The 13,297-nt window shown below is 50.1% G+C and overlaps 1 protein-coding gene across 7 annotated transcripts in view; it reads left to right on the top strand.

Moving 5' to 3' along the window:
• The window catches only part of ZBTB7C (zinc finger and BTB domain containing 7C), a 153,429-nt gene that overhangs the window by 72,358 nt on the left and 67,774 nt on the right, over nt 1–13,297 (top strand). For 5 of the 7 annotated variants that reach the window (XM_063421481.1, XM_063421482.1, XM_063421479.1 and 2 more), the window contains one exon: nt 3,828–3,885. The exons of 1 other annotated variant lie outside the window; for it this stretch is intronic. In XM_063421481.1, coding sequence (XP_063277551.1) covers nt 3,828–3,885 — 58 coding nt within the window. Of the gene's footprint in view, nt 1–2,643; nt 2,785–3,827; nt 3,886–13,297 lie in introns of all 7 variants that reach the window. One more of the 7 variants, XM_063421484.1, reaches the window with a different exon arrangement.

Below are 13,297 nucleotides of genomic sequence, written 5' to 3'. Positions count from 1 at the left end.
TGGGGTCACCTCCTGGCCTGGACACAGGGGATGCCCGTGGTCTGTGCTGGCTGTCAGTCCAGGGCAATCCTGTGCTTCAGGTGAGATAAGTTCCAGCTGCTGGCTGGTCAGGGCTAGAGCATTGATGGCAGCCTTGGAAACCTACTGGAGATGTGTCAGTGCTTGTTCTCTTGAGGGCAGGGCTGTTCCCAGTGTGGACACCCTGGAGAAATCTCTGGTGTCCTCAGAGGACGTGGAACTCTTGGAATGCCCAGAGATGCTCCCAGGGCTGGAGCCCCTCTGCACGAGCCAGAGCTGGGGGTGTTCCCCTGGAGAAGAGAAGGCTCCAGGGAGACCTCAGTGCCTAAAAAGGCTTGGAAGAAAGATGGAGATAAACTTTACAAGGTGTGTTGCAATAGGATAAGGCGTGATGGTTTTAAACTGAAGGGGAATCAGTTTAGATCAGCTATTAGGAAGGTTTTTTTACAATGAGTGTGGTAAAACACAGGTCGCCCAGAGAAGCTGTGGGTGCCCCAATCCTGGAGACATTCAAGGTCAGGCTGGACAGGGTTCTGATCCACCTGGTCTAGTTGAAGATGTCCCTGCTCATGGCAGGGGGCTTGAACTAGATGGCCTGTAAATGTCCCTTCCAACCCAAACTGCCCTGAGATTCAGTGATAAAGGCTGTTTCTTCATGTGGGCTTGATGTCAAGGGCAGGACAAGCATTCCCCATCACTACTTCATTTGGGAATCATCTTTCCCAGCCCAGCAGCTCTGCCCAGCCAGGTGATGGGGAGGTCAGTGTGCTGAAGAGGGGCAGAAGCTCCACTGCTGGGGACACGTGGTGAGAGGAGCAGCCCCATGAGTGAGCTGATGTGGCACATCAGTGATGCATTCAGGGAGGGTAATTAGAAACCTGAATGTCATCTGCAGGAGGGCGTGTTCGAGTCATGCTGCAAACCACCCCAAGAAGCTAAAAGGGACCTTGTGGCTGAAGGGGAAGCCACAGGCAAGCCTGGATGATTTGTAGCTTCCCATCGCACGTGTGTTTTGGGAACGGGAGAATGAAGCCCAGGCTGCCCTCAGCAATGCCCCATCCTATTTTGGAAACTGCTGCAAGAGCACCAGGGCATCTTCTGGTTCAGAGGGTGGATCACGAGTGTGTTTATTCATTGTCACTCTTCTTGGAGGGTTAATGAAAGTGTGGTTCAGGTGCAGCCTTTTCCTAGCCCAGGAACTCCCATTTCTTACCCCATGAGAATTCCTCTGTGCCTCAAGCAGTGATTTGAATAGCTTTAGGTGGAATCATAGAACCACAGAATGATTTAGGCTGCTAAATTCCTCCAAGACTGTTGACTCCAACCATTCCCCCAGCTCTGCCAAGGCCACCACTGACCCATGTCAGTGGTGCCACATGCAAGTGGCTTTTAAAGCCCTCCAGGGGTGGGGACTCCCTGGGCAACCTGTGCCATGGCTGGACAACCCATTCTGTGAAGAAATCTCTCCTCATCTCCTGTCTCAAGCTGCCCTGGCTCACCTCAAGGCTGTTTCCCTCTTGTCCTGTTGCTTGTGAGAAGGCACCAACACCACTGCCTACAACAAGGCTTGGTCTGGGGAGCAGCTGCAGTGAGGGACCTGTGGAGAGAACGGGGCTTCAGGTGGAAGTTAGAGCTGAAGCCAAACACTTCTCAAGGGAAACGTGATGCCAGCCCCTGCCCTGGTGCTGTGGGGAGGTTGTGCATCGACCCAAGCAGAGCTCATAAGCTGTGCCACGAAGCCAGGATGCATTGCAGGATTTTTGCAGCCTCCCCTGTGAATTTTGCCCTAAGCAAAGACTGTGGTGCTGGCCCAATGTGGACATGTTGAATGCATTAAGCTCTCTGCCCCCTTGCTGATAATTTTTGCCTGGTTTTGGCAAACAATCCATTAGTCCTTGACAGTGGTGGCTCCTTGTGAGTTAGTGATCTGAACAGGTCTGGCTAAGGAAGGAGATCCTGCTGGAGGGTCACAGCAGCTGGATGCTCTCAAAATAACAGGGACTCCAGGGAAGTTCTGTTCCTGGGGCTGATCTTGGCCCTGGGGCTGGTCTGCAGCCACTCTGTGCTGCACCCCTCACCTACATTGCCTACTGCCTGAATGTCCTCAGACTGCCTAAATGCCCTCAGGCTGGTGGTTGTAGACACATGAGAAGGAGAATTAGAGGCCATCACAAGAGTTACCCTTCATGGTTTTGCTCTGTTCCTTGAGTATGTGTGCTGAGCAGTAATTTAGCAGGGTAATAGATTGGGTAGGGTGATCAGAGCCTGTTGGTTTCTCCATCCTGGGATAGTCATCCAGGTGTCAGCCTGACTGGGAAAAGACTGTTGACATTTTCCCATGAAAATAGTGAGAATGAGAGTCTCATAAAGGCTGAACCAAGATCAGTGACTCTGTCTAGAAGCTGGGAGAGGGATCCCAGTTGCTTCCCTGAGTCATGAATAATGGGAAGTCATGCTGGTGCACCCTGCACTAGCAAACCCACTCAAGGGCTGCCTGGAGAAGGAAAAGAGATGCTTGGGGGATTGATTCAGTCAGGAACCTCTTGAGGAACCTGGGAAGAGAAGGCAGTGTCTCCATCTCCAGCTGCCCTGTGATAACAAATGTCTCCTTGCCTTGGTTTCAAGCTTCTCATGTAAAATGGAGGGACTGCACACGATGAGTGGCTGTTCTTGCTCTGCACACCACTGAGCCTTGGCAGAGAGATCCTGTTTCCCCTGCAGCTTCCATGAGTAGGAGGGAACCTCTTGACCCTGGCCAGGACTCAGGTACAAACCCAGGTGCAAGGACAGGTGTGAGCTGGTGGTGCAATTTTAGGGAAAATACCCCAGATTACGGCTTCTTTGGCATGCAAACAGTGCATTTCCATCTGACTGCTGAGCCACGGGAGCATTTTCCAGCTGACACCACTGCCTTATATGTTGCAATAGCCACAATGGTCTTCTTCTCTGTCGTCAGGAGAAGGTCTGGGTCAGCCCCCAAATTGTCCTAGGGGACCCTGTTGATGCGGTGGCTGCCTGCTGGTGGGGGTCCCACACCTTGAGATTGTTGTGAAGTGAAGCACCCCAAAAAGCATCCTTCTCTGCCTATCTCCTTCATCAGCCCTGAGTCCTGCCCACCTCCTGCCAAGCTGCTGGGCCTCCCACATGGAGGTGTCAGCTTCTGGAAATGCAGGCCCCCCATCTCCATCATTTGGAAGTGCACGTGGTGGCCAGGAGCCTCTGTAGAGCTCCATTTCTCCATGAGGTTTTCCCAAGCTAAGAGGGGCAGGGAACTTTTATGGGAAGAACTGGGAGGATGCTGGGCATACACCTTCCATCTCTGCACCCCAGCACTTCTGGAGTGTGGATTTGTTGTGGATTTGTACTGCAGGCACTACTGAGCTGCCACTGCTAACTGAACTGTGGGTGTAGGAAGCCCTGGAAGCTGATAATCCCGAGGGGCCAAAGTGTAATGTTTATCTGGGGGGTGGGATGGGTGAAGCAGCCCAAAGCTGCTCCGGTGTAAACCATTCCCGGGGTGTTCATCCCCCAGCTGTCACTGGAGATGTGATACAGTGGGAGGGTGGGGTGGGCTTGCACCTCCGGGGCACGGTGTTGCTAGGTGATGTTGTGACACAGGGAAGGGTGATGAGCAGAGGAACTGACCGTGGGGACACGTGTGGTGGGAGAGCAGGAGCAGGCCTGGCTCCGTGTTTTCTCATCGTCCCGCCAGAGGCTTCTCCACAGCTGGCCCTTCTTAACCACATAATCCGTCCTGAATCTGATGAGGGGTTTTGTTTTGTGTTTTTTCCCTCTCTGTTTTGCCTTAGGAAATGGTCAGAGGAGCGAAGGGAGCGTCACCATTTTGAAACAAAACCAAGGGTACTGGTGAGTACACACCGCGGAGAGCTTTGCGTGGAGTACTGGCGAGCAGGATGCAGACTGGGGGAGAAGGATGTGGTTGTCCTGATACCTTTCTGGGGTCTTGGGGTTCTGATCTGCCCTTCAGTTATTGAGATTTCCTGCGGGAGAGGAGGTAGCTTGCTCTGTTAATGGATCAGCACAAATCATCTTTACCACCACCACCACGATTCTCTGCTGTCGTCAACGACCAAACCTCTAATTGCTCTTCCTGTAAATCCGTGGAAGATGCTCTCATCAATAGATGTGTTCTCAGTGCTGAGTGCTGGAAGGAGCAGGCAGCAGATAACGCTGCCAGCTGCACAGGAGTGCACCAAGCAACAATATTTGTTAATGCTTGGAGTGCTTTTGGCTGTTGTTGTGCTTGGCTGCGTCCAGACCCAGTCACGGGGCTGCGATCTGGGTGGCATTTCAAGGTCCTCTCCAGACCTGTTTTCTGCAGCTGTCACACAGGAGGCTGTGACTTGGATGTTTGCCTAGAGGTCTTGAACAGGAAGAAAGGAGAATCCTTTTTTTATCATCTGAGGTGGTTCAGATATGCCACAGCCAGACCCCAAGCCGATGTTTTTGAAGTGAGATATTTTGCATTGTGTCAGGTGGGAGGCTGGGGTTCCTCTACCATCTTCTCATGAGCAACTTCCTAATTTACACTGGCCAAACCCTCAGCAGAGCCATGCTGTGAGGCCCTGCAGGTTCCCATTCCCACATCTTTCCTCTGTGCATGTGTGATGGGTGCTGAGGAGCATCTCTGTGCTGGGCCATCACAGAATTGTAGAACCGTGGTTTGGGTTGGAAGGGGCTTTAAATAAGCTCAATTCATTCCAACCCCCTGCCATGGGCAGGGACACCTTGCACTGTCCCAGGCTGCTCCCAGCCCTGTCCAGCCTGGCCTTGGGCACTGCCAGGGATGCAGGGGCAGCCCCAGCTGCTCTGGGCACCCTGTGCCAGGGCCTCACCATCCTCATTATAAAAAATTTCTTTCTTATACCTCTTCTTGCATCTCTGCTGTAGCCTGGCTACAGGAGCAGCGCTAGTGGAGGTTGGATCATGGGGAAATGCAGATTTTTAAGACACACCTCAGCTCCTGTAGTACAGTTTGAGTGTAGATAATGGGAGAAACTTACACAATATGGTTTCAGGAAGCAATCTTCAAACATTTAAAAACATGGGGGCCCTTTATAGTGGAAGTGTTTTTATCCCATGTTTTACCTGAACTAGTTTGGTCAGCATGTGAGGATGAGCAGGAGTCTGTCCCTCTTCTCTGACTGCAAGAGCAGCCCAGCTGAGGGGATGCTGTGTCTGCAGGGTCACCTCTTGTCAAGACAGCTAGGGAGGGTGCTGAGACCCTGTTTTCCCCCAACACCCCTGCCAGCAGAAGAGCTTCAGAAGGGATGCTTTGTTCACAGGAATCATCCCTGACTCCAAAACAGGTTCTAATCAGTGCCTGGAGCACAGACTAAACTCCTTTCTGTCTCCCACACCTCCTACAGCTTCCCTGCTGCCTCTCTGCAATCAGCTAGAAAATAAACCCAGACTGTTCCTGAGAACAGCAACCCCTTCTCCTGTAAACAGGGCAACCAGCAAGGCCACTGACTGCAGAGCTGAGTGCTGTTGGCCTGGGGTGGTGAATGTGCTTCCCCACCCCAGGAACCTCTTGCACCTATCTGCTGCAGCTGTGTTTCCCCTCCATGCCCCCAGGGTCCTGGCAGAGATGGTGATGACTGGGAGGGCCAGTGTGTATCTGAAGAATTGGGTATTTCATCATGCTGGCTTTCCAGACTTACACCAGTGGGGGTTTGGCCCCTTGAGCTCCAGCAGTCCTGAAGTGATCCAGCTTATTAAACATCTGTTTGCAGTGTCTTTAGCATTAAATAATTGGTTCCTCAGCATATTTGAGTTGGAGGGTATCGGATAATCCTGTGGACTATCCATCAGGCTCCATTATCATCTCTGCACTCCTGTGCCAGCTGCCTTGTGTCAACTCTGCCTGGGGTTTTACAAATAGGTTTTGTTCCTCTTGCAGTTTTGCTTCTTTTCTTCTGTCTCCCTCTCTCAAAGGAGCTGTTTCAGGCTCCTTAAGAATTTGTGCAGACACCCCCATCAGCATCTTTCTGCTGACTGGTGAGTGATGGGTCCCATCCTTGTGCTGCCTCTGCTCCTGACGGGGTCCCCAAGCAAAACCACTTCATTTACCTCAAAAAGAACAGAATTGTTGTCTCAACTGAAAGGATTTCCACCTGCAAACTGATAAATCTTCGCATTGTTTGAGTTTTCTTATCGGCTCAGAGGATTTGTAGCATGCACAATGATGACTTGTCAGCTGCCCTCTGGCAGACCAGCACTGCACCACTCACATGTGGGGCACAAACCACGTATGGGATTTTTAGTAAGGATGCTTCAGAGGGCTCCTAAACAGCCTCCTAGCCAGGTGGGCAATGTGAGAGCTGAGAATATAAGAATGGACTCGACTAAACTAGGCTAGAATAGAACAGAACAGGATAGGTTTAGGTTGGAAGAGACCTTTAAAAGACATTTGTCCAACCCCCGTGCAATAAGCAGGGACATCTTCAACTAGACAATGTAACTCAAAGCCCTGTCCAGTCTTTATCATATTTTTGGTACCTGTTGCTGCTACTGCCATGCCAGCTGTGAGAGGGATGCTCAGCATCCTTCAAAAATCAGGCTTGTGCTCACCTCTCCAGGTCTGCAGCATCCTGAAGGAGGTGGATGGGTTGGGAGATTATATCCTTGTGGGTCTGATTTGTTTTTAGAGCTAATCCTAGAATCACACACACCAGATGCATATGTTCCCTTTTTACAGAAGGTGCTCTGGATGTTTTGCCAGTATCAGGAAAGACATGGCTGGGTTTTACTCATGTGGGATGAATTTCTTCCTTTTTATATAGCTTAAGGAATGTTTTTCCCAGTGAAATGTTGGGGTTATCAAAGCTGGTCTCAGGCGGACAGGATGGGATTGCAGGTCATACCAGGGTGTAGCACTGGGGCAGGCAAGAGGAGTGAGGAAAACAAGAGCTGTCTCTGTTACAAACATCTTCCCATATAGTCTGAACACTTGTTTTCTGACTTGTTCCAGAGGCATCTTTTGCTCCTGGGATATAAAACAAGCAAGGCAAATCCCAGCAGCTTCAGCCCATTTTGGAGCTCTCCAGCTCATACATTAAATTTTACCCCTGCATTTCCAGATTGCCCTTTAAATTTTTTTTCCTAGTTCTAACCTGTCAAGAGGAGATTGATAAGAGGAGATTAACATTCTAAAATAGCCTCCTGGGTAATTCTGTAAAAACATGTTGGGGCGATTGTCTAGAGGACAGAAAACATGGTATTTTGTATTGAAATATGTTTGCTTTTGCAATAGTAAGTTTCACTTTGCATCCCTGCACTGGGTCCAGTGTATTGTTGGACAGAAGCTGTCTCTTAAGTGAGCTTGCAGTATAAAGAGGAAAAAACAGGGTGAAAAAAGTATAAGCAGGGCAAATTATTATGGAACAGGGTAAATGATTGTGGAAGAAGAGGTATTAATTCTGGTTAACACATGGAGGAGAGTGATGCTGGACGTTCTAAAGTGACCCAGCAAAGTCCACATACCTTCAGCAGAGGCAGAGAGCTGCTTTTCTAAGAGATTTGCAGTGTTTTAAAGCCTCCAAATTCTGCTTGTCCAGAAGACGTGACAGCGCTCCGGTGTCACAGTAAGACAAAAACCTCCCTGGTTCCTGCGCCTGTGCCCTAATGTCATTACTCTCCTTCTTTTGCAGATCCGCATAATGACATTCATGGTCACACACGCACACAAAAATACTTTATATAAAGAAAATGAATCTGGCTTCAGCCGGCTCTCGCCTTCTGCTGCGCTTACCTCCAGACCCCGGCTCGCCCAGGGTGAAATGAAAAGGGGAGTTAATGTGGCGGGGTCATTTCTCACTGCTGAATTGGTCAGCCGTCTACGGAGCCAATTTCTGCAGCTTTTCAGTGGCGTGGCAGACCCCTGGGTAATATTTGCCTGAATAGAGCCCTAAGTGTTTAAGCTGCATTGCTAGGAATGGCTGTTTTATCCTGTGCATCTGAGATTTCGACTCATCAGACATGAAGCAGGTCAAGACTCTCATGCCATTGTGTGCATTATAGCGAACAGAACAGAATATGCTTGATAAAAGGGAGGACTTAAAAGGAATGCTTCTTTAGACCTGAAACTTTCAAGTCCCACAATGCATCAAAGACCCCTAGTATGGACTTTGAAAGGGGTGAAAGGCATTACCTAATATTTGGAGGAAATGAATAATAAAGCATCCCAAGTGCCTGGAAACTAATTTAGGAGTGCACGCTGCACTGTATTGGCTCTGCTGGATTTGCTCCCCAGAAGAGTTGCTAACAAAAGGTTTAAAAAATAAAATAAAATTACGTTCGGCGACCAACTTTTCTGCCTTGAAATGCCCCCTTTTTTGTAGTGTTTCCTGGTAAGAGTTACTTATGAAAAGATGAAATGCAGCCTGTGCTGCAAACACCAGGTCTCAAATGAATCTCGAGAGCCCGCAAGGTTTCCCACCATTCTCCTCCCCACCGCAGCCTTTTGTTCCTTCATGTTGAAAGCCCTGCTTGCAGGATGCTTGCAGGATGCCCAGGCACTACCTGCTCATGGAGTTTAGTCATACCTCAGGAAAAAAAGAAAAAAAATCAGCCTATTTCTGTGGCCTTTGCTTTTGTTCCAGCAAAACCACCTTTGTGTTAAGCCGGGGCTGCTCTGTTGGTGACCTGTGGCTCCTTGCAGCTGGATCTGGGAGCTGGGTACCCTGCTGAAGGTACCAGTTGTGTTTCTGGCATCCCCATGGATGCTGGAGGTGCTGTTTGGAGCCTGAGATATTTATTGTAGAGTCACAGAATGGCTTAGGTTGGAAAGGACCTTAATACTCGTCTGGTTCCAAACCCTCTGCCAGGGGCAGGGACACCTTCCACTAGACCAGGTTGCTCCAAGTCTCCATCCAACCTGGCCTTTCCAGAGGTTTCCTTCCATTGCTGCTCCTAAGATGCACTGACTCCCAGTGCAGTGGTCTCCAAGGCTCCCGTGGGATTTGGGAGCTGCAGAGCTTGTGTGGGCTCAACCTCTGCCTTGTGTCGTGAGATGGGAGTGGCTGGTGGGACATCCACCCCATTGGGACTGGTGGGAGAGCCTGATGGCTTTGGGAGTCAGCAGAGGGGAGGTTTGCAAGGATAACCCGCTTCAGAGCAGAGAACCAAACCTTGTGGCATGCACACTTCCTTAAAATCCCACAAAGTGTTGGGAGATGAGCACAGCTGGGCAAGGGTGTTTGGGCAAGAGGGGCTCAGCTGTCCTGCTTGCCCTGCCCTTGCCCATCCCCTCTGCCCATGCTTGCCTCATTGAGCTCTGTTTTCACCATCTGTGGAGATCAGTTAAATTTGAATGCTTTCTTACCTGCTTCTCCCCCAGGCCGTGATTAATTGAGGGCAGCAGGGCAGGCAGGAGTGCTCAGGCAGTACTTACAAGAAGGGGATGTTAATGGGTGGTGGGGGATGGAGATGAGGAGCAGTGGTGGTGGGGGCAGTGAGTTTCCCACCGCCCCCCCAGTTACCAAGGATGATTAAAACCTCAGCTTTGTGTCCAAAAGAACTAAACCTGGACTTCTACCCCCATAAAAGTTTCCCTGCTGGGGCTGCTATTTCAGTAAGACCTTCTCTATTGGGAAAACAATGGGATATTGGGATGGGGGAGGATGCCTGTGAGTTACCAGTCATTGCGAGATTGGGGGAAGGATAAGTTTTAACTAAATAATGCTTTCTTTTGTCAGAGCTCAACCCAGCAGCCTTGTTAGCTGGGGCCAGTTATTTCAGTTATGAGACAGGCCATGGATGCCCCATCTGTGGCCATGCTGGGAGGGACTTGGAGCACCCTGGTCTAATGGAAGGTGACTCTGCCCATGGGAAGAGGACTGGACTAGATGGCCTTTGGTAGTTCCTTTTCAGCCCAAAACATTCCATGGTTCTGTGGATCTGTTTATCATTTCTCCATAGCATCTTTCCTGACCAGGGTGTGTGCAGTTGATGGTTTTAGGCACTGATGGTCTCAGCCACAAAGCCCAGTGGGGGTGGGTGAGGCACAAGGAGTGGTGTGCAGGGGTGACACACGAGTCCCAAGCCTTCCAAACACCTTTTTTCCTTAACACTGGAGAGCCAGGTGACAAAAGCCTGACCCATCTTTGGCAAAACAGTAACCAGAAACCAGGATAATTTCTCATGGAAAAGAAACCTGTCAGTGCTGCGAGGGGAGTTTCATGCCCTGTCTTAACGATACATCAGTGTCCAGGGACTTTTTAGTCTTGTGCTTGGGTTTTATGATCCATATTACTTCTCTTTTAATTTTTATTGCTTGGCTTTAGTTTTTGATACAGTGCTGGAAGCACCTTGGTGGGCAGGGATGGCTCCCTTAGCACTGGCTGTCACCTTGTGGCTTGACCCACATTTCAGGGAGGAGCAGAGGGGCCGGACGTGGGCTCGGCAGTCCTTTATGTGGTGACACCCCTGCCCGTGTCAGCCTCTGCCTGCCACTGCTGCGAGCTGAGAGGGTGGCCTTGCTGATCACCCCCTGGGCTGTGCTGCTTTCCCCTGGGCTTCAGCGTGGCAGAACATGATCTTTTCCCCTGCAGAACATCTCATTCTGGGGGTCTGTGACCCATGATCGGGTTCCTAGGACATTGCTGAGCCAGGAAGACCAGGTAGGGCATTGCTGCTGGCTGGCCCTGGTTTCTTCCTCCCAGCAGATCAGGTAAGGTTTGCTTCTCTTCCATGTGGGTCACCCTTGCTGTAGTTCTGATTCTGTTTCACTATCCATTGCAGAGAAAAATGAATCCTTTTCTCAGGTCATTCTGATAGATGAAGGTAGTAAAATGTGGAAAACTGTGAGGTTTATCTGGGAAACCGTAACACTTCAAGAGCACAGGGGGTCAGCCATGCTCTCCTGAGCTGGACCTTGAAACACAATTCTCCCTGGTTTGCTGGTGGCTCTTGTCTCAGAATAGCTCTGGATAAGATGTGCTGTCAGGGGAAGCAAAGGGAAGGGGTTTGTTTAACCTGACTGGGAGGCTGGCATTGCCCAAGGTTTATGGTAATGAGGTGACTTAGGTTAAGGAGATATTTGGGCTGCACTGGTTGGCACCTCGGTGTGAAGGGAAGCCTGCCCTGGGTGTCCCCTGGGGCTCCCTCCGTGCCAGCTGATAACCCATGCCATTTAGGAGAGGTTTCACTCCTTGCTGCCTGGCATTTCTGCTGGCTGCTCCGGGACAGATCCAAACCCCGTGGGCACCAGGAGAGATTTTCTCTGACTTCAGCTGTCTCCGTCCTCCCGGAGAGAAGACGTGACACAACTTCTGTGTCACGGTTTATTCCTGGTGACAAGTGCACCTTCCCAGTGACCTTTCACACCACTGAACGCAGGGGATGGGGTGCTGTTCCCCTCACAGGCAGCCCAAGAGCAGGGCTGTCAAAGCCAGGGAGCTTGCATTGTTGAGAGAAACCCTCCCCTCAGTACCCAAGGGACCTGAGTGCTGGTTCAAAAGGTTGCAAAGCACTGTCAGCTCCTGTTTGGGGCTGCTGTGCTGAAGGGAGATCCTGCCAAGGAGGTCACAGGCTGCCTTTGAAGTGACTGTGGTTTGAAATGATCTTTCAGGTTTGTCATCCCTGTCAGAATTTAGCTCCTGTAAGAGCAGCCAGAAGTTTGGGGTGCATGGGGCTGGGTAGCCACCCCGAGGAGGGGTGTCCTTGCAGGTGACACAGCAGGGTCCTGGGCATTCCCCAGCAAGGCAGAGCCCCAGTTCATCTGCAGCACGTGACAAAATGCAGGTGGCCACAGGAAAGGAAGGAGAAATGACATCAGCCTCAGCACTGAGTCTGCCACAGTGCTGAGGTCCTTCTGATAGCAGCAGTGTGGTCAGGATCCGTCCATCCATCCCTCTGTCCATCCCTCCATTCATCCCTCCATTCATCCCTCCATCCATCCCTCCATTCATCCCTCCATTCATCCCTCCATTCATCCCTCCATTCATCCCTCCATCCCTCCATCCCTCCATCCCTCCATCCCTCCATCCATCCATCCATCCATCCATCCATCCATCCATCCATCCATCCATCCACCCACCCATCCATCCCTCCATCCCTCCATCCCTCCATCCATCCATCCACCCACCCATCCATCCACCCATCCCTCCATCCCTCCATCCATCCATCCATCCATCCATCCATCCATCCATCCATCCATCCATCCATCCATCCATCATCCATCCATCCATCCATCCATCCATCCATCCATCCATCCATCCATCATCCATCCATCCATCCCTCCATCCACTCACATATTTTCCAGGCTGTGGGTGTCCTTCCCCGTGCATGTGGCTACATCCCTTCCCCTCTTCCCTTGATCAGATCTGACATTTGCTCATGTCCACAGTGGAGACTTTGCTGACTTACACAGCTCAGAGTGAAACTTGCTGTGCTTGTCTTCCGCCAGCATTTCATTTGAAATCCAACCTGCTCATGGATGCTCTTGCTCCAGGTTTCTTTATTGAGAAACTTTGCAAATAAAATTAGAATTTTATTATTTAGAAAGCAGTAGAGCCTAGCTAAAAGTTAAGGGGAATGTTTCTTGGCATGGAAAAATATCCTCAACCAAGCAGAAGCCTAATTTATTCTGGTGAAGCAGACAGAATCCAGCAACCTCCCTTTTGTTGTGCAGTTCACATGTATTGGTACATTCACACCTGAAATCTTTTGCTGAAAGTTTGGCATCATTTTTCCCCCTTTTGCTCAGAGAACTGCTAGATTCACAATGGCTTCATCCTTTCTGGCTCTGTAAGAGCTGATTCCCACAGAACCCACAGCTACCACAGAGGTGGCATCATTGGGCTGGGAGCTGAAGTCTGCATCTCATCACCTACCAGGATCCCCATCTGTCAGTGGGAGCTGCACAGTTCTCCCCTGCTAGCAAAATTATTTATTTTGTCCCATCATTAGGGATATTCATGCAGCAGAAATGGGAATGAGCTGTGCTTTGTGAGTTTTAGAAGCCCATTTTGTATTTGTCTTGGTGGTAGAGGAGCAGTAAAGAGCTCTGTGATCTCGCCTGTTAGGATAAGTGAGTTTTGGAAGAGGTTTTCTGTCTGATACTCTGTCTAAAAGCGTGGGGAAATGCCATTCTAAAGGCTGTTAAAACACAATTGCTCACTGATTTACACCGTCAAGGAGTGCCTCTTTACTGGGAGATGTACACTGAGTAAAAGCAGTTCAAGTGGTGCTTTTAATAAATAGATAATGGAACAGCATTTTATCTTCTGCTTTAATCCGTTATGTTAGCATAGGG

This window comes from Prinia subflava, chromosome Z, assembly GCF_021018805.1.
Source record: "Prinia subflava isolate CZ2003 ecotype Zambia chromosome Z, Cam_Psub_1.2, whole genome shotgun sequence".
Classification (NCBI taxonomy): Eukaryota; Metazoa; Chordata; class Aves; order Passeriformes; family Cisticolidae; genus Prinia; species Prinia subflava.
Note: the sequence above shows the minus strand (reverse complement) of the source record. Positions and strands in the feature narration are given on the sequence as shown.